Source organism: Bombus vancouverensis, chromosome 7 (assembly GCF_051014615.1).
Source record: "Bombus vancouverensis nearcticus chromosome 7, iyBomVanc1_principal, whole genome shotgun sequence".
In the NCBI taxonomy this organism is placed as follows: domain Eukaryota; kingdom Metazoa; phylum Arthropoda; class Insecta; order Hymenoptera; family Apidae; genus Bombus; species Bombus vancouverensis.
In genome coordinates this window covers 2983433-3002692 of record NC_134917.1, presented here as the reverse complement: position 1 = coordinate 3002692, position 19260 = coordinate 2983433, and the positions used below count along the sequence as shown (strand labels likewise).

General features: G+C 38.3%; 2 protein-coding genes across 21 annotated transcripts in view; one reads left to right on the top strand and one right to left on the bottom strand.

Moving 5' to 3' along the window:
• The window catches only part of LOC117164651 (bromodomain adjacent to zinc finger domain protein 2B), a 236752-nt gene that overhangs the window by 163307 nt on the left and 54185 nt on the right, over positions 1-19260 (top strand). For all 20 annotated transcript variants that reach the window (XM_076619749.1, XM_076619747.1, XM_076619751.1 and 17 more), the window contains one exon: positions 9557-9725. In XM_076619749.1, coding sequence (XP_076475864.1) covers positions 9566-9725 — 160 coding nt within the window. In that variant the 5' untranslated portion in view covers positions 9557-9565. The remainder of the gene's footprint in view (positions 1-9556; positions 9726-19260) is intronic.
• Positions 3868-4528, bottom strand: LOC143302920 (uncharacterized). Its single transcript, XM_076619990.1, has 2 exons — positions 4421-4528; positions 3868-4344 (listed from the first exon to the last, which is right to left on the bottom strand). Exons 1-2 carry the CDS (start codon positions 4526-4528, stop codon positions 3868-3870), a joined length of 585 nt encoding a protein of 194 aa, XP_076476105.1.

Below are 19260 nucleotides of genomic sequence, written 5' to 3'. Positions count from 1 at the left end.
AATCGCCGAAATAAATGTGTAACAACACTTGGATTACACTTAGAATTGATATGAAAATAGTTTCAGATTTATTTAATATGTGATTTGCAAGATATTCGTCGATACAAATTTGCACGAGTCTCAGCATTCTCTTTGTCTCACCATCTTCTTTGCCACGCTACCAACGGAACAATTGCATTCATCTGTTTTACGAGACGCTGTGCACGCACATATTAGGTCGTCCGAAAAGTATCTTTCGTTTTATAAGGAAATAATGGAAGCACGACATTTCCCGTTTTATATTATTTTATCGAATTACGAATGATCCATTTTGTTCTATCACGATAAAGATCACAACGTTCGACGGATTAGGTTTCATGTTTGTATAAAGATGCGTCGTTGTAGAAGACGTGTCTGTAAAAGAAAGACGTTTTTCAGACAACCTAATATTTATTAATATAAATATTTATATTATTAATATAATATTTCCAATTTCATATTGATAATATTTTATACTTTTATATTTCATAAAAATTTATATCTGTTGGGAATTGTGGATGTTAATCGCCGAAATAAATGTGTAACAACACTTGGATTACACTTAGAATTGATATGAAAATAGTTTCAGATTTATTTAATATGTGATTTGCAAGATCTTCGTCAATATACATTTGCACGAGTCTCAGCATTCTCTTTGTCTCATCATCTTCTTTGCCACGCTACCAACGGAACAATTGCATTCATCTGTTTTACGAGACGCTGTGCACGCACATATTAGGTCGTCCGAAAAGTATCTTTCGTTTTATAAGGAAATAATGGAAGCACGACATTTCCCGTTTTATATTATTTTATCGAATTACGAATGATCCATTTTGTTCTATCACGATAAAGATCACAACGTTCGACGGATTAGGTTTCATGTTTGTCTAAAGATGCGTCGTTGTAAAAGACGTGTCTGTAAAGGAAAGACACTTTTCGGGCAACCGAATACTTTCTCGATTTTGTAGAATCTGTTTCCGTCAACGAGTTGTGTCTTTCGTCGAAATAAGGGCGAGAGGAATCGCAGAAAGAATTGCGAATGAAAAATGGCGAAGATTGCTGAATTGTGAGAATTAAGGGATAGAGGAATATCGTGGACATGAGCAATGTATGTGGCCGGTATGCTGTGCGATTTTCTCTTCTGTGTTTGGTCGATGCGGAATTTGTACAAAATTCGATATACATACATATCTGAAAGGATCGTGTTGGATATTCGATTCGTTTCAAATTTGATAGCGCAGTTGTTCTTTCAGTTTCATATATGGTGTTCATATATGTGTGTCACTACTACACGGCTAATCTAGTGTAGCACACGAAACGACACATATTTCAATAGAAATTAATTCGATTAAATACGTAATTTCGAAGAACTACGCGCAATTGAAATGTTTTTTCGAAAGATATTTACTTTTTTACGCACTTTTTTACATGTTATACGCATTTTAAACTTTATACATAGTCATAATGTAATCGTAATAACCGCATTTCATTCAACGCTAAGAAAATTTCTAAGTGTTTCGTGTAGCAGGTACAATACGATATACAAATTGGTAAAAAGTTTGGATAAGTGAGAAAATGCTTTCTTGAATTACTGTAAATCACTCAGCACGTGGCGCACAGTCAATCAGGAAAGGGGTAAAGTTTTTTTCCATATGCGCAGGGTTGGAGGAAGTTTCATAGTCGTGTCTGGGTCACTATGCTTGGCAATAACCGATAAACTTTTCGCGCGATGGCACAAGCAGAGAAGAAAAAGGGCCTTTCCCTCTGTGTAGCCGTGTGTTCAGCAAGATATATGAGACACGACGTCCCCTGTATCTATTTCCATGTTATTGTTACACCATGGCCCAGTCGCGCTCGCAGAGGCCTCCATTTTTCTTTCCACCCTCCTTCGCGTTCTTCAAGGGGTTGGTCGATGCGTTCGAATAAAAATATTAGCTTGAAGTTCATTCTTTCTGGTACAGAGGTTAAGAAAATATTTTCATTCTACTGATATGCAAAATTTCATTTGTTAAATCTTTCACAGATTGTTAACTAATTAAATGTTAAGTATATTTGTTTTCAATAAAACTGGTTTTGAAGTTTAATGCGTCATATCTTCTGTATAAAACATCAGACGATACGTGTCGTTTCTATCGTAAACGATAGATAAAACTTTTAAAAATTTCCTGAAAATTCAATTCTAAAAAAGTTAAGCCTGCTATTTTATATTTTTCGTATGAAAAGCAGGTTTGTTATATTTTTTTAAATACTTGCATTTATATTACGTGGGAAATATTATAACAATTGCGAAGTAGAAATGATACAGAAATTGTGCTATCGTACTGAAAACAGTCGATCCATTCTTATTGTTAGATTTACGCGAATCCATCCTTCCCTTTTTCCATGAAATTTTGCAAACTCGTGATATTGATATGCATGCGTGGTTTCAAGGAACGGAATCTAGGTTAACGCTTTCCGTGATTTATGCTTTGTCCGTTGTGCCATCGGTCAGTGTTGAGATTCCGCAAGGCCATTTTATCGATTCGTAGCTGACTGTGTCGATTGACACTTGCAAAAATCGTACTCACAATTTGTTTTCTTCCGATGACATTATACAGAAAAATGACAATTATATCCTAACATATAATTTACCTACTTCTCGTTCTTTGACTATTCATAGACGTTTACATTAAATATTTTTAAAGCTACCACGTATTTCAATGGAAAAATCTCGCGACGAGCTATATTCATCGTTCCAAAGGATAAAAATCCTTTCGTTTCGTCGAATATTTATTTCTGCATTTTGATCCTAACATGTTTAACGCCTCCAGTGTATATCTTAAAATAATTTCTCCAGCATTGAATATTTTTGGTAATTAAAGCCATTGTTGTTTGAACCCAGAAACCTGGCAAGCTACAGTCGTCTGAATGCAAATAATTAGGTCTTTTTATGTTTCGATGATTTTCTACCTTCGTAACTTTGCTTCAGTTTTTCCAGCACACCCAGTGTGCGTCTTAATAACAAATTCCCCAAGGAGCATTTTTCTCGTCACCGCGTACAGCCATAGCGGATCGTCGAGCGGCAAGTTTTTCCCAGTCGAAGGAGCGTAACACCGGTCGAGAAATCGATGGTCGCAGCCGCCTCTGGCTCTTCAGCTTCCCTTCGTTGCCTCTTTCTCTCCTCTCGACCATCCTTCGATTCTCTCTCGTTGACCGAAGGCTTCCCTCTTCTTATTCGTCTTCTTCTCTTCGTCTCACTTTATTTCTCCCTTTCGCCAATTTACGAGCGTCTGGAAGTGCTCGCGCGGCTGAAAACCGGGCAGCCAGGAGAAGTGCAGCCAGCATTGCGTCGAACAGAGGCTCGTTTCTCGATATTCGTTGACTACCGGGAATTCGACGCTCATGCACGGTCACTTCGGTATTCGCCGTATGAAACAAGTATCCGGGGAATATTGTGCTGCTTGTAAGCGGCGAATTTTTAGCAACTTCGTCGAGGGGTCGAGGGGTCGTCACGTCGCGGTTCACTGGTATTCCGAAAGTATCATGCCCGGTTGGACACGTACAATCGAGTATAGAAGTTTCGTCGCAACCATCTTCAGTCTACGAGGCTTTCCATTCAGTTCCGATGGTGTTTTCAGAGAGTATGATGGATTGTTTCTATTATTAGGTTATTTTGTAAGCGTAGATTTTCTTAGAGCCGAGCTTAGCAACGGGTTATCCAAATATATCATACATAGATAATTTTAACACATTGTTGACCGGAAATTTTACTGTCAATTTATCTCATGTCACCGGCTATTATTTCGTAATTGCATGTGCAAGTAAAACAATATAAATAAACTTTAATAAACTTCATTTATTATTCAACGTTTAATATTTCTTTTTCCTGTGATAAACAGTGTAACAATCACCTACGTGTAATGGCACGCAACAGCTTTTGCAAATATATCCAGTTTCGCTGCGTTTTCCTTTCGAAGGGCATACTCTGTACGCTCTAGTCGGATCTGTTTTTCTGCCAGTGACTATTTTTTCTAAGACGTGGTTTCTCAGTCGTCCGGAAAGCCTGAAGGGTGCATCATTATAAGAAGCTGTTTTAGAAATTCGAGAAGCGTCAGGTGCAATGCTGCGTTCTTTGGAATCCACAGTTATCCATTCTCTAGCTACTTCCAGTAGAAATTTTGTGTATCTCGTTTTATTTTTTGGCAGATGGGTACAGTACGTTTTATATGCATCGAGCAAGGTGCAGTTTATCAGAAAAAATGCTAATTTTTTCAACCACTTTAATGTTTTTCGTAAAATACTGCTGTTCGCCAAAAACTGATCTGCACGATCTACCCCCTTCATGTGCTTATTGTATTGTAATATACACGTAGGTTTAATGATATTTTGCTGACCTAATATCAGATTCGCTATCTTCTGATACAGTATCATTTTCCAAGTCACCACGATTTGATTCACAATCACTCGGACAATCAGGTAAAACATCAGCGTCTAATTCATTGAAAGACTCTTCATTGGTACGTTCCGTCATCGTTGAAATTTTGTTTACAACAAAGGACGCAACCTGACGGGTCTTATGAGCGAGAGACACAGCTCGAGGTATGTTGACCAACAATTGCACTGTATCATCAACAATAGCGCGCTGAGAAAACGACATTGATGCGAGAAAAGCGCATCACGAGTTTTCTCGTGGCCGGTTGGCAACGTCTGGTCATGAAAACACGAGTTACCTCGTGGCCGGTCAACAATGTGTTAAGATAGAGTAGAAATAAATAGATTAGGTTTAGGTTACTTTATTTAGGTACTTAGCCTTGAATTGATTTTAACACTAGAATCGGTTATAGATGATTTTAATTAAAATGATATATTATAAATAAAATGGTGTACAAAGCCGTATTTCCATTTCAATAAAAGTTAGCATTCGTTTTGTCAAAAACGCTGGAATATCTCTGACAGTTAAAAGTAAAAGTAAAGAGTCTAAGATCTGTCATTTTTACCGGTGAAAATCGTCGTAATACAAGCTTTGCAAAAGAAGAATACAAATTTTGATAGAATAATAATTCTAATAGTAAAATTTATTAATTGTTAATTCGTGTTTCTTCTCTTTGTCTTCGTTACAACTCTTGTCGTTCTCAAAGTCGTCCGAAAAGTTTTATAAGGAAATAATGGAAGCACGATATTTTCCGTTTTATATTATTCTATCGAATTACGTCTGATTCATTTTGTTCTATCAAAATAAAGCTCACAACGTTCGACGGATTAGGTTTCATGTTTGTATAAAGATGCGTCGTTGTAAAAGACGTGTCTGAAACAGAAAGACACTTTTCGGACAACCTAATATTTATTAATATAAATATTTATATTATTAATATAATATTTCCAATTTTATATTGATAATATTTTATACTTTTATATTTTATAAAAATTTATATCTATTGGGAATTGCGGATCTTAATCGCCGAAATAAATGTGTAGCAACACTTAGATTACACTTAGAATTGATATCAAAATAGTTTCAGATTTATTTAATATGTGATTTGCAAGATATTCGTCGATATACATTTGCACGAGTCTCAGCATTCTCTTTGTCTTACCATCTTCTTTACCACACTATCAACGGAACAATTGTATTCATCTGTTTTACGAGACGCTGTGCACGCACATATTAGGTCGTCCGAAAAGTATCTTTCGTTTTATAAAGAAATAATGGAAGCACGACATTTTCCGTTTTATATTATTCCATCGAATTACGTATGATCCATTTTGTTCTATCAAAATAAAGCTCACAACGTTCGACGGATTAGGTTTCATGTTTGCATATAGATGCGTCGTTGTAAAAGACGTGTCTGCAACAGAAAGACGCTTTTCGGACAACCTAATACATTTGTAATACATTTGTAAAATACAATGTTTTATGAAAATCTACTTTTTCATGTTCTAATAATAAACGTAGAAGCGTCGTCATACTTATGATACAAGTTGTGTCGAAATGTAAAGTCATGCAGAATGACTGGGCATTGTTTTGTATGGCATTGAGAATTGGGTTAATCAATCGACCGAATGTTCCGTAACCGAAACAATTCAAATACTGCGTCTTACTTTGTCGAATGTCGGGGGTTCATCGATCGTCGATGACACGGTTGCAAGTCGATTTTGGACGCGTCAGAGGGTAGATAGCGCTCCATCGATCCCCGGAACGCAGAAAGCGCGCTGGTCCAAGACAATTTCCGGCGATCGACGGCTTCCACACGGCTTCGTCCTTCGATTAGGAATAAAAGGCTTCCCGATACTGTAGACTTTCTTCACGGTGTCTCGAATCAGTGCAAGAATTTTCTTCTTTTCGACTAAAGATATTTATTCCTCCACATGCTTACATCTCTTTAATTTTCAAACTACCGCGTCTTTTTTCTTTTAAATATGTCAGAGATGAAAGGACACCGAAGCCGTCCCTCTGGAACTCCGGGAAAATCCGTAAAATTGCAATTAAAGTTTACGGTCGTAATTAAACAATTTGCCGTCATCCTGCCCAATTGTACTTGTTTGCGATTTGTGACAATAAACTTGGGCTCAAGGCGACCATCAGTCGCCGAACGTAGCCGCGGTCAACGGGACGGGCGCTTCGCCTAGCAAAGATGTGGAATTATAGTATGACCCTCGTTAAAAGAAATACCAATAGAGGTACTTGACAGTGAAACATTGCAACGGTTCCTTCGGACAATGAATACCTGATGTTGAGGTACGTACACAGCACAAGTCCAGTTAGCCCGAGGACCCGCTATAAAACCTGGGTTTTTTAGGCAATTAAGATTTTCCAAACGGACAGACAGTCTTTGACCCAAATTGACCAATTGACAGCGACGTCAATTTCCCTTACTTTCGGAACGAGAGCTATATCCGACGGATCCGATGATCTCGTGTCCTTAGACACACCCCATCATAGTTTTCCTCTGTGGCATCATTGGGACGAAGATTCATTCTTTCTTGAGATCCCACCGACGAAGGGAGCAGGGCCTGACGATCCATGAGTTTGAGTTAGAGCAAGTATCTCTTCCATCCCGTTCCATCGAACCTAAGACCAACGTCGCTAACATCGCAAGTGCCCAATCATCGCTGCTGATCGTCGAATCGGTAGTGTCCATACTCGTAGCATCAGGCCGCGTCTTCGTTATCACACAACGATGGCCAACTCCAAGGGAGGTCTATCAAACGCCCACAACCCTGTTCCTGACTCTTCTCCGACAAATATATATAATAAAAAAGTAAAAATGAATAAACACAATTATCTTATTACATATACAAAATAAATACAATTTTCTTATTACATATACGTAGTCATTTCTCGTATAACCAGAGAAATAAATCTGAAACCACGTTTTTGCGTATTAATCGTCATGTTTGTTTGCAGAATCGTTTCAACAATTTATCAACACCGTGTATACACGCATACGTTTAAATACCGTTGTTTAGCCAGAAATATATTTGTGTTCGCATAGCAGAGTATAGAGGAAAAATTTGTGATCAGCATTCAGGAAACGTAACGTAGAAGAAACTGTAAAATGTTTAGCCGATAGTATTCGTCAACCGGTCTAATTATTGAATATATTCGTATATTTACATAAATGAATACATTCTTTCGTAATTGCATAAAATTACATAAAATCGCGATTATAGGTTTCGCGCGTTCTATTTCATAAATTTCCTTAAAAATAATTTTAAAAATTTATTCGCCTCGTTCTTTGTTCAATTACGGAAATGTACGTTTGCACGAGTTAATTTTTTCACGCGCTAATAGGTCAACAATATGTTAAGTAGCGAGAGAAGTACGCGATGTATGTAAGTAAATATGTTTGCTCGCGTTGTCGAGCTCGATACGCGTTAACTACACTACTATACGTAAGGCAACAGTGTATGATAATAACGGTGCCAGTGGCTGGTGCGGTGTCTAGCCTAGCACCAGCCTAACCTGACTCAACGTTGTAACGATGTATATTTATACAACAGCTGTGCGGCGAGGGAGGGGAGTGTGCCAGTCAGCTGATTGAAGCGCTGGAGGGGAAATAGTGGAGGGGAGAACGACCTTTATTTAAAGCGCTCGAGGAAGCCTTTCTTCGACTGGTAAACAGTCATCGAATGAACATGCGAGACACACATACGTGTTTACGTATGCTCGTGACTGAAATAATAACGTTGAATTTTTACCTTCCCCCACCTTCACATTCTTTCTTCGTCATAAGGTAGAAAAGAGGGGGAAGGAGAGAAGGAGAGAGAAGAATGTTTCGCGAGTTTCGAGACGCCGCGCCGCGTCGGCGTATTAACATAATTAACCGGAATCCAGACGTTCCGCAGACACGATGCTTTTCTTTTTCCATCTATATACACTGTGTGCCATAATTACTCGAAAACTTTCAATTTTTATGTATTGTGTTATGAATTACGTTAATACGGCGGGGAACGAAGTCGTCTCGAAACGATTTGTTCTCTGCTTTTTCTTTAAACGAGCTGGGTTTATTCACTGGAAAAAGAGGCAAACGGTAGGAAAATAGTTTTTTATTCTTCTTTCAACTAGATCGAATCAACGTGATAATAATTTCATTAAATAAAAGTTGGACTCTGAGAATACAATAATTTTTACAAATATAATAACTGTTCGATTTTACATGCTTCTGGTTGCATTTTGTCCGATTACATGTTCTATCTGTGATCTCTATGAGAATTGCAAGTTTTTGGATAATTCTAAAGCTGTGAGTCATTGTCAAAAATATCGTTGTTTATCGATAATAAAATACAAGTTATCCATTAAAGTCTTAGTATATCGCTTACGTAATAAGGTTGAGTTTTAATCGAGATGTAATCGCCATAGTTCTATAATTCTTCACAACCTCGACGTCTGAAAGGTCAAGGCCTGCGAAGACCTTCGCCGATGATTGTACGGTGGTTTGGAAAGAATGAAAGGAAAACAAATAGTACTATTGTTCCGTTACTACGAGCCTTACTATTATCGACTTTTCATTCATCGATCACTCCGTGTATATACGTATGTAACCTAAATATTCCATTGAAAATTCTCTTCTCTGTATCCTAAATAAAAAAACCTCGAAACAAGGTCTAATATCCAGATTGCTACCGATTTACGTGAAATTTAAAACAGCAAAAATACACAAAGTGCATGTACGTGATACATAAAAATGTATAAAATATTCAAATCAGACATTCCACTTAATTTACTCTAATCTTCGATAAGTAAAACGAATCTCAATCACATATGTCCATCGACGTATATCCAGAGAACACGGAAATTTGCATAAAAATCCTAATCGTAATCTCTTTGAGAGAAAATTCAACTTAAGAAGCAGGAACCTGTCGTTCGTTTCTCGTCAAAACTTCCTGGCCATTGTTACCAAGTGCCATCAGTTTCCACGGCAAAAATGTTCACCTTCCTCCGTCCTGTTCCCCATCCCTGTTATTCTTCTATCGCGAGCGTCTACCCGGCGAGGAAACGATCCATACGGCGGTGGCACGAAGTTAACGGTTCTAACGAAACGCTGATGCTCGTTTTCAGGGGACTGGCATGGAGAAGGAGAACTCCGCATCGGGCGGAGGTGGCGGGGGCGGTGGAGGTGGCGGAGGTGAAGCGGCGGCCACGGCGACTCCAGGCGCCACCTCCGCCTCCGAGAAACTGCAGGCGGACCAGGCCAATCCGTTGCTCGATCCGACTGCGCTCTTCGGTGGTAAGCCAATTTTTCTTCCCCCATTTTTTCCTCTTCCCCGTTTCTAGCTTCTCCTTCTGCTTCTTTTTTTCTTCCACGATATATATTTTTCTGTATTTCTGTATCTCGTGCGCACGTTCTTCTTACCGAGATCTAGTTGTCGCATATATAGATATGTACACTTCCGTTGATAAGTCACCCAACATTTATCTACTTTGGCCGAAAAAACACAGGAAGTTGATGAAATTTTGTACAAAAATTTGTGCGATTTCCAAAAATCCAGAAAGTCGTGCCTGTTTATGTCGTCGTAGTCGTTTCGCGCACAATAAGGATATTTCCAATGACATGGATTATACGTAGATACACTAACACGTTACTAGGCTTACAACGCGAGTCCTCTTGGTCCGAGCGGCTTAATTGACACGCGCGTCTTGGCAGATCGATAGGCCGGCAATAGACGAGCTAATTACACTAAAGTGGAATTCCTGGACGTGTTGAAATTTCAACGATTTATACGTTAGTCCGTGATCGATGGGTTTTCCTTTACAGTATTTTTCTGAGAACTGGAGCGATTTCCGTGTTTTGGCAAGTAATCATGACAGAAGATTTCTCTTTGTTAAATATGATAAATAATTTTTTTTGGTCGAAATTAGGAAATCTTTTATTTTGGTAAAGTTGTAGAACTCTGTTAATGATATGCTACTGTTTGATTTCATATAATTCATTGCACAAAGAGATAATAAATTCGTCAAGTTCACTTTTTCTTCATTAAAACTTTCTTCAGTCGCGTACCAAAGGATTTTAGAGTTTTTTTTAGTTCTTACAAATCTAATAGAGATTTATTCCATCTCTACATAAATTATCATATCCAAGTGTCTAATTAACTCGTTTCAGACTCTCGTAACCCGTTAAATGGGAAAAACGAGTCGTTATTATTCATTATCGGGATTATAAATGTATTTTCGTTGGATAGAACGCAGGCAATGTCGAAGCATCTTTAAAATTCTACAGAACTCTGTAAGATCAGACTGTAAGTATCAAATATAGCTCGAATGAGAAAGACGAGGAGAACCAATGAAATCGCTGCGATTAATAACAACATGATCTATGCTGAAAAGCATTGGATATTGAATGAGATTATCGACGTAATCCCTTTTGCTTGCTGCCGTTAATCAAGCTGTTTGCACTAATGCGAAATATCGCGGAGACGCTGTATAAATTCCCTTTCGGGTACCTCGTTTATCTATAAACGAATAAATATTACTATAGTTGGTATACACTTGGTGTTTACAACGATCTGTATTTACGATGTTGAAGTATCAACAGGTTATCGAAATATCAATTGTTCCAAAATCAATTCGATAAATCCTGCAATTTTTATAATTTACGAATTTGTATTAATATTATCATACATCGTGTGTATATATACATATTTATATATGAAAATACTCGAAAGTTTTAGATTTCCCACGTTTAGCAAAATAGTCATATGATATAGGTAATCAGTAGATAATTTCGTCTAAATTATGTACATTATTTTAGATTGCATATACGTTTCAGTAAGATAACCGTTATATCAACCCTTTGCACTCGAAATTAATTTTTATCTCAGCAGTTTCTTTGTCGAGTCGCAGCCTTTTTTGTAAAACGTGCGAAGGAAAAGCAGGATTGTATCCTGGAAATTGTTTCAAGATATATCCGTAGAGGTTGTTCAGTCGTGTTCAACTCACACCGATTTGTAGAGTTTTATGTGTAGAGGATGGTTGGTCGGTGACGTTTAATGGCCGAGATTGCTCGTTGTTGAAACCGTGGAATATATTTAAAATGATAAATTAGTATACCGATAACTAAGACAGTGTATAAGTCGTAAAATAGGATCGCTAATGACTCGTTAATTAGATCGCTGATAATTCGTTGATAACTGGTTGATAATTGATCGACAACTGACCGTAAATCCTTTCGTTGCGATCGCGTTCGCTTATTTATACTAGTCGGGGGAAAGTCGGAAAATTCAAATTCGTCTTCGTTCGACGGTTGCACGTAGCGGCGACATTGTTTTGCTCGGAGTTTGTTTATTCTTACGTTACGTGTATCCTAACGATCTTGATACTCCCAGGCAAAACAATAACACGATTTGAATTGTCCTCTAACTCATGTGCCGCTACATATACACTTAACAATTACAAAATACGACAATAGTGAGGATAAGGCTGGTATTTAAGTGAATTTCCTTCTTCCTTTATTTATTTAAATTGTTATTAGTTTTTAGTTAAAGTAAATTTCGAATAAAACACTAGAAAGCATTGGGAGCTGCTGCTAACGAAATTGAAATAAAATTCCCAGTGCAAAGGGTTAATGGCATGTAATTTTCTGGCGTATACGTGTACTGGATTTTTTTCAATTTTTAAACTTGTTGAAGTGGTCACCACTTCTAAGATAACTCTACGTCTGGTCTTTTTAGTTTTCTCAAGCACCGAAGCCATGGACAGCGCGTTTTCAGTTATTGGGTAACACAGCTAGCGCGCGTATCTGGACCAATTTAAATTGTATTCCTACTTATAATTACACTTCTATTTAAATATACTTTCTACCTTACAATTTATCCACCAGTTTCTCTGTTTACGCATCGAATAACCTGAACAAAACTAATGGAAAAACTTGTGCCAAGACTTGTGTACCAGGGAGCTACTTCATGAAAGTATCAAATTCGTTCACGAGAAGTCTGTTAGGTTTATGAATACTCTACTCTTAAAATCAGTTCGACGAACCCTTCACTCTATCATTCATAAAATGTACAGTATCAAGAGCCTGGAAAGTACGTCTCAAGTTCAAGGTCGTGACCTGGAGTACCTACTTATTTTAAAAAGCAACTCTCACTCCGTTTCAAGGTTGTCGAACTCTCCCCTCAACCCCCTATATTGTAACTTGAAACTTACCTAGGTATCCATATATTAAAAGTTTACTGCCATACTTCGTTACTATATCATTATGCTAAACCGGATTAATCTATTCATGGTGATTATCGCTTCAGGTATTTCAAGTTAAAGCTATAAATTGTAATCAATTAGAATCCTTTCCTGTCATAAACAGGCGACATTCTCATTATACGAAGTTAACCTGTTTAAACATTGTAGTTTAACAAACTATCGACTAACTAACTTATAAAATTAATCATAACGTTGGTATATTACATTTTCTTTAAAGGACATCAGCAAAAGTGTATTTCTGTTATCAACGTTTAAGGGGGGGGGGGTTCATTCGTACAAAATAAGGCATGATTTTGTGAATTATTTGTGACGACACAGTTAAAATCTCTTTATTAAAACCAACAGTACATTAAAGTATGACATTCGAAGAATATTGTATAAAATTTTCACGGAGAAATATTAAAAAATACGGTAATGGCAGCAATTGCGGTGCCCCTGAAAACTTGGTACTGAATCATCTGAAATAAAAAAATCAAAGTTCATTCGTTAGGTAACAGTTTGCCCCAGGTAACGCTGGGAGAATTTTCCGAAATTTCAATTTTTCACTTTTGTGAAACACTTTAAAGGGAAAATTAGCCGCAAATTTTCGCAAAATCGGCTAACTTATCCCTTCAAAGTGTTCCAAAAAAGTGAAAAATTGAAATTTCGAAAAACCCTGCCAGCGTTACCTGGAGAAAACTGTTACCTAACGAATGAACTTCGATTCTTTGATTTCAGATGATCCAGCACCAAGTTATGAGCAATTCTACTTTTTTCCGAGACACGTCCGAATAATTGCTGCCATTGCCGTATTTTTTAATATTTCTCCGTGAAAATTTTATAGAATATTCTTCGAATGTCATACTTCAATGTACTATTGGTTTTAATAAAGAGATTTTAACTGTGTCGTCACAAATAATTCACAAAAACGTGCCTTATTTTTGTACGAATTAACCTTAGCCCCCCTTAATAGAAAGTAACTTTTCCCATAACCTACGTATCATTCAGTCCTGAAAGGGTTAAAGGATAGCCTTGAAATCTCTCACACGTGAAAATTTGATAGAAAATTCTGCAAAAGGAGAGATGTATTTTAGCGAGCGATTGATAAAGAGGAACTTCCCCCATAATACGAATACAATTAATTTGTCAGATAACTGAAGGTAACCTTGTAAAATCAACCTTGAAATCTTGCAGACGCCACGTATTATCGGCATAATCGACATCGCAAAGCCAGATTTCCGGTCGGAACAATTCTCGAATATGCGTTCTCGATATCGTGAATCACTGTAAATGCGCACGTTCTCCGACACATTAATAACACAACTGTATAGGTGTATACGATCATTCAACACATTCTGCAAGTTCCACGAAGTGTGTGTTCCTCATCGAGGAAAACGCAAACGGCGTACTACGAAACAGAGTCGGGAACGAACTTGCACAGACGTTATTTCTCCAAGTTTCAGACCTTGAACAAGCATCGAGATCGTTCAACTTTCGCTCAGTTTTGATATACGGGCGAAACCGTATATCATACTTATTTCCATAACTTATTCGAAGAAAACGGCCACCATTTGACAATCATTGTTTGCATTTTATTTTATTTGAAGCATTTTTCAATAGAAACTTATTACGAAACACACACGCTGCAGTGAATTATTAAGTTTCTTGTGTTTTCAAGTGTTCCGATCTTACTTTCCACGATAATCAAAAGCGTATTATAGCGTTTTGGTTGCCGGTAGGTAAGTTACACGAATAAATATGATAACAATGTCCATTTACGTAATGTTTCCAAGATCACTGCCAATTATGTAGCCTAACAGTAGCCTACTTCTGGGATACAAGTGTTTTCAGTTCTGGGATACAATAGCGCGGAGTAAAATCGTCATGTAGTATCGTTATCGTTCATAAATTACCGTTCAATCTTTTGGTAGTACCTAAGCGTCCTGTTTTGCGACCAAGTTTTCAGGATAGAAAAAATAAAAAAAAAAAAACAAAATCATATAAAAGCTCCGCTCCCCAGCGGCTCAAACCCAAAAATTGTATTAAACACAAAAAATGTAAAGCACCGACACGTAACATAGTATAGCAACGTCGTACCGCCGCGTATCGATACCTTTGCCTAACACATCATTACAAAAATTCACCGTTTATTCTGAATACCAATACGTATTTAAAACTGTATCTTGGATTAAATAAATATCATTAAAAAAAAAAATCTTTTGGTAGTAACAGGTAGAAATAAAAATTGACGGACGAAAGGTGTAGAGCAAACGATCCTAAATACAAGACAAAACAGTGAAAATGACTTTTACGTATGTTAACACGAGAAATATGGAGTAAGCCACGAAGATTGTGTACAGCGCATAAGATGTGGTGGAGAGGCAATCGAACTTGATCATTTTCAATATCGTCGTTGTTAATTTAAACGAACGGCGTTTCCATGTACCTCCGTATGCAAGTTTAGTCAGCTGATGCCAAAATGAAAAAAGGAAGAGATTTCTATTAAATACATGTGTTTGAATTTTCGAACTCGGTTTTTGTTATACCATGTTCTTTACGAATGTTATTTAATAAATAGAATTTTGATTACGCGCGTACGGTTTCCTACGTGTTTCCCATGTACCGTAGTCGCACGTTCACAGCAAAACGGATATTTCTCGTGGGTGGGTTGTTCTTTCACCCGACTCTCTCTCGTTTCCGTTCATGCTCACCCAAGACCCCTTCTAACGCTATTTTTTCCAAAGGAGTCGAACCAGCCTTCGTATTTTATATATACACCTATATATATATATATATGTATATATATATATGTATCTATATAACGCGTTCTTGAGGAAGGAGAGACCTGTTCGGCCACTTACCTTAATTAGCACTACTTGCACGTTTGCGATCGAGCCCTTCCCTACGCTCTCAGTAGGCGGTTAGCCTTTTCTCTTCGATTCGAGGATCCTTCTGACGTTGTTCTTTTTTTTGAATCCACGTCGTCGTCGACACACTGAACACACTTTTGATACACGCCACTTCGACACTGATTCTACCATATTTTAATTCGAGTATTTACTCTCGAGCGGCGAAGAATAGTTACTTTTTGAGCACTGATTTTAATTAGTCCATGAATCTTACGTTTCCGCTGCCATTAACTAATTAAAGTGTGTCCACTGTGAATCGTTTGAGTTCCAGTCCCTTAAAGAGGCGTAAACTTACAGATTCGCTTGTTTCAGGAAACTCAATTTAACATGGTTCAGAGGCGAGACCTTGACAATTATCATAAGTGAAATTTCACTTCTTTCGTACTTTAAATATCAATGAGCTTCTTTCGTATTTTACTTTACTTTTGATACACGCGACTTCGACACTGATTCTGCCATATTTTAATTCGAGTATTTACTCTCGAGCGGCGAAGAATAGTTACTTTTTGAGCACTGGTTTTAATTAGTCCATGAATCTTGCGTTTCCGCTGCCATTAACTAATTAAAGTGTGTCCACTGTGAATCGTTTGAGTTCCAGTTCCTTAAAGAGGCGTAAACCTACAGATTCGCTTGTTTCAGGAAACTCAATTTAACATGGTTCAGGGGCGAGACCTTGACAATTATCATAAGTGAAATTTCACTTCTTTCGTACTTTAAATATCAATGAGCTTCTTTCGTATTTGAAATATCAATAAGATCACTGAAACGCGATTAATTTTATTAATATGAATGCTATATATGAAACGCATTGCATTATTCAATGTTAGCTGAAAAATACAATAGGGAAGTTATTATCGCATTTGCAATAATAACATTATAGGACATAATACTAAAGCAAAATTTACATGCAGTGGAATATCGTGAAATCTCTTCTTTTCATATTTTCTTCGATACTTTACAGAGTACTTAATACGTGCAGCAGTAACTTACGCTTTCTGACGATATTCGTGTTCAGGGGTCAGAGAATGACACCACATCGATCGAAGAAAATGGTGTCGCTTCGGGTCACGGGGAAAATTATCAGGAGCATCGTTTCAGGGTTATGCTTCGTCAAATACGCGTTACTGTTAACTAGTCACGCATCGAGGTCTTATCTGACCAGCTATGGAACGAGGTATTGAATCGATACATATCAAAATTTGAATTTGGATATTCAATACTATGCATTAAGTTCAATTCGATGATGAATGACGTTGAAGAAGAGAAAATTTGACATACGTCAGGTACATTTAATATTAAAAGCCAGTAATAATCAAAATATTTTTCTGATTCTGTTATATGAGCTTCGATAAACAAAAAATTCTGGGAACGTAAAAATATAAATTTTTCTTCTTCTTGAAATTCTTTCACTTCAACAGCTTTTTGACGCGTGAATTGATTTACAATTGAATCGTTTGAATCCTAGTATTGATCATTTTTATAAATTATTCGCCTTGTCAAATCAATTCCAACGACAACTAGACATAACAACGATCAGTTAACAAAGGAAGAATCCTGTTCAATTGGTATACCACTACTATATTCTAGACGTTTATTTACCATTATTCAGCCCATTTCTTCCACTGACCATTTTTTTTCTCGAGGAAACTTAAGACACGTTACAGCAAGGAAATGTCTGGAAAGAACCGTTCAGCCGGAAATCGTAGCTAGAAGTTGGAACAGGGCGACGCGACTTTTCGTACAGTAGCAATCAATATCTTTCCCCTGCGTTTTCTTTCACGGTCCGATTGTTCCAATCGAATCGATCGTTTGGTCAGCGCGGCTGCATTCGCCATCCGCTCTATACGTTAATTATCGAATCTTCATCGCGATTCGAATTACAGTCGCGCTACCACGATACCGTTACAAGGATCGTTCGACTATCGTTAAGCATAGATCGCGATCCCTGGTCAAGCTCCAAGAAGATTTCACTGGCTTCAAGTACCGATTACCGATCCTCCTCCAATTAAACCCAGTGAAAAAATAATAACTAAAGATTATAGCAGAAATGTTATCACGTAGCGGTATAATGGAACATTACATTGAATAAGAGTTTTGCTTACCGAGCCATGTTTTACTAAGTCAGCTACGGTATCTGAATTTTTCTCTTCCAATGTGATTCTTGTTTCAGTATGTATCATTTCTTTCAATGCTTTAACTCTGCTGTTTCTCTTTAGATATCTTCGTCTTTTTCTCGAATTTTTACAAAAATCGTAGAGTACACGAAAGGTGGTAAAATGTCGTGTCGAACACTAAAACCAAAAACTTGTATTTATTAAAATACAGCAACCATGTCGAGTTATACGAAGAGAGGAGAATAGCAGGGTTTAGGGAAACTTTAATGATTAAACGATCATAGCAAAACATCGATGAATTCAGTCCCGTACAACGTAGTAGAAAAAACATGGAAGACTCTGACAAAACAGTAAGATTTTCCAGGATAACGTATTAGTAATATTTACCCAGCAACATCCATAATGGTATTTCACGATAGTTACCGAACAACGTCCAAACGATTCGCAGATTCCTCATCCGCAAGAAATTCTGTCGACACGAAACTACGAGGAAGTTCGGAATTCGCCAAACAGTAGTGTTCGTGTGTCCCTTTGGCAAACGGTTCTTCCTCTATCCTTGGTTCCATCGCGTTGGATGGGATTTCGTTTATTTCGTTGCCTCACCTCCGCGACCCGACGCGACGTTGTCCCTCCTCGCGTTTTCTGGACCTCTCCTCGCATCCCTGTATCCCATCTGTCTCTCTCTCTCTGTCTCTCCTCGCCCTGTTTGTTCAGTTGCCCCTGTCTTTTCAACCAAAGCCTCTCTCCAGAGCCTTCTCTGCCGCGTACCTCTCTTACTCTCCCGTAGTCTCGTTCCATCGTATCCCTGTCCCGCTTTCTTTCTCTCTCTGTAGCGAGAGAACGAGCGTCGGTTAGATTCGTGGGGGCTTTGGGGACGCAAGAACGGACCGACGGTCGGACAGACGCGACGAGCGCTCCTCTCCACCCTTCTCTTTCACCCCCTATCTTTTTCTCTTTCTCTCGCCGCCTCTTCGTGGCTCGATCTACCACTCTCTCTCTCTCTCTCTCTCTCTCCCTGCCGGTTCTCTGTATATTTATTGATTGCCACCTCACCTCGCCTACCATGGCCTCGGTCTGCGGCAGTTTCCCCTCCCTTCACCAGAATCCCTCGTTTCCCTCGTCCCAGGCTCGTTCTGCAGCAAGCAGCAGCATCGCGCTCCGCCACGAGACCAGAGAATCTCGTATCTTTCTCTATTCCTGTTTTTCTCCACGTTGTCCTCTTCCGTGCTCAACGGTTTTCTAGCATCCTACCTCGGTCTCTTTCTATCGCAAAGGCCACGACTCTCGCAGAGGTCCGACCCTCCGCAGCTTCGCTCGCGCTTTTGCCTCCTACGCTCGATACAAACTCGTTGGACGCGGCGGAGTTTTCGTTTGAACCTACCCTCCGGAGTACGCGCCGTGCCCAATACCAACCGGCTCGCCTTCTCGCTTCCATTCTACATCCTCCTCCTTCTCTCCTTCTTACTCCTTTCGCCTTCGACTCTCAGTCTCGTCTTACTCGCTCTTTTTTCTTGTTAAATCGGGTTCTCGTCCGGCTTGGTCGCCGTTGACGAGCTGGCTTTTCGGT

What these genes read in the sequence shown, in the direction of transcription:
- LOC143302920 (XM_076619990.1), bottom strand. Translation starts at nt 4,528, where the DNA reads ATGACGGAACGTACCAATGAAGAGTCTTTCAATGAATTAGACGCTGAT. An exon ending in GTGACTTGGAAAATGATACT is followed by an intron (nt 4,345 to 4,420) that starts GTATCAGAAGAT and finishes CAATACAATAAG; the next exon opens with CACATGAAGGGGGTAGATCG.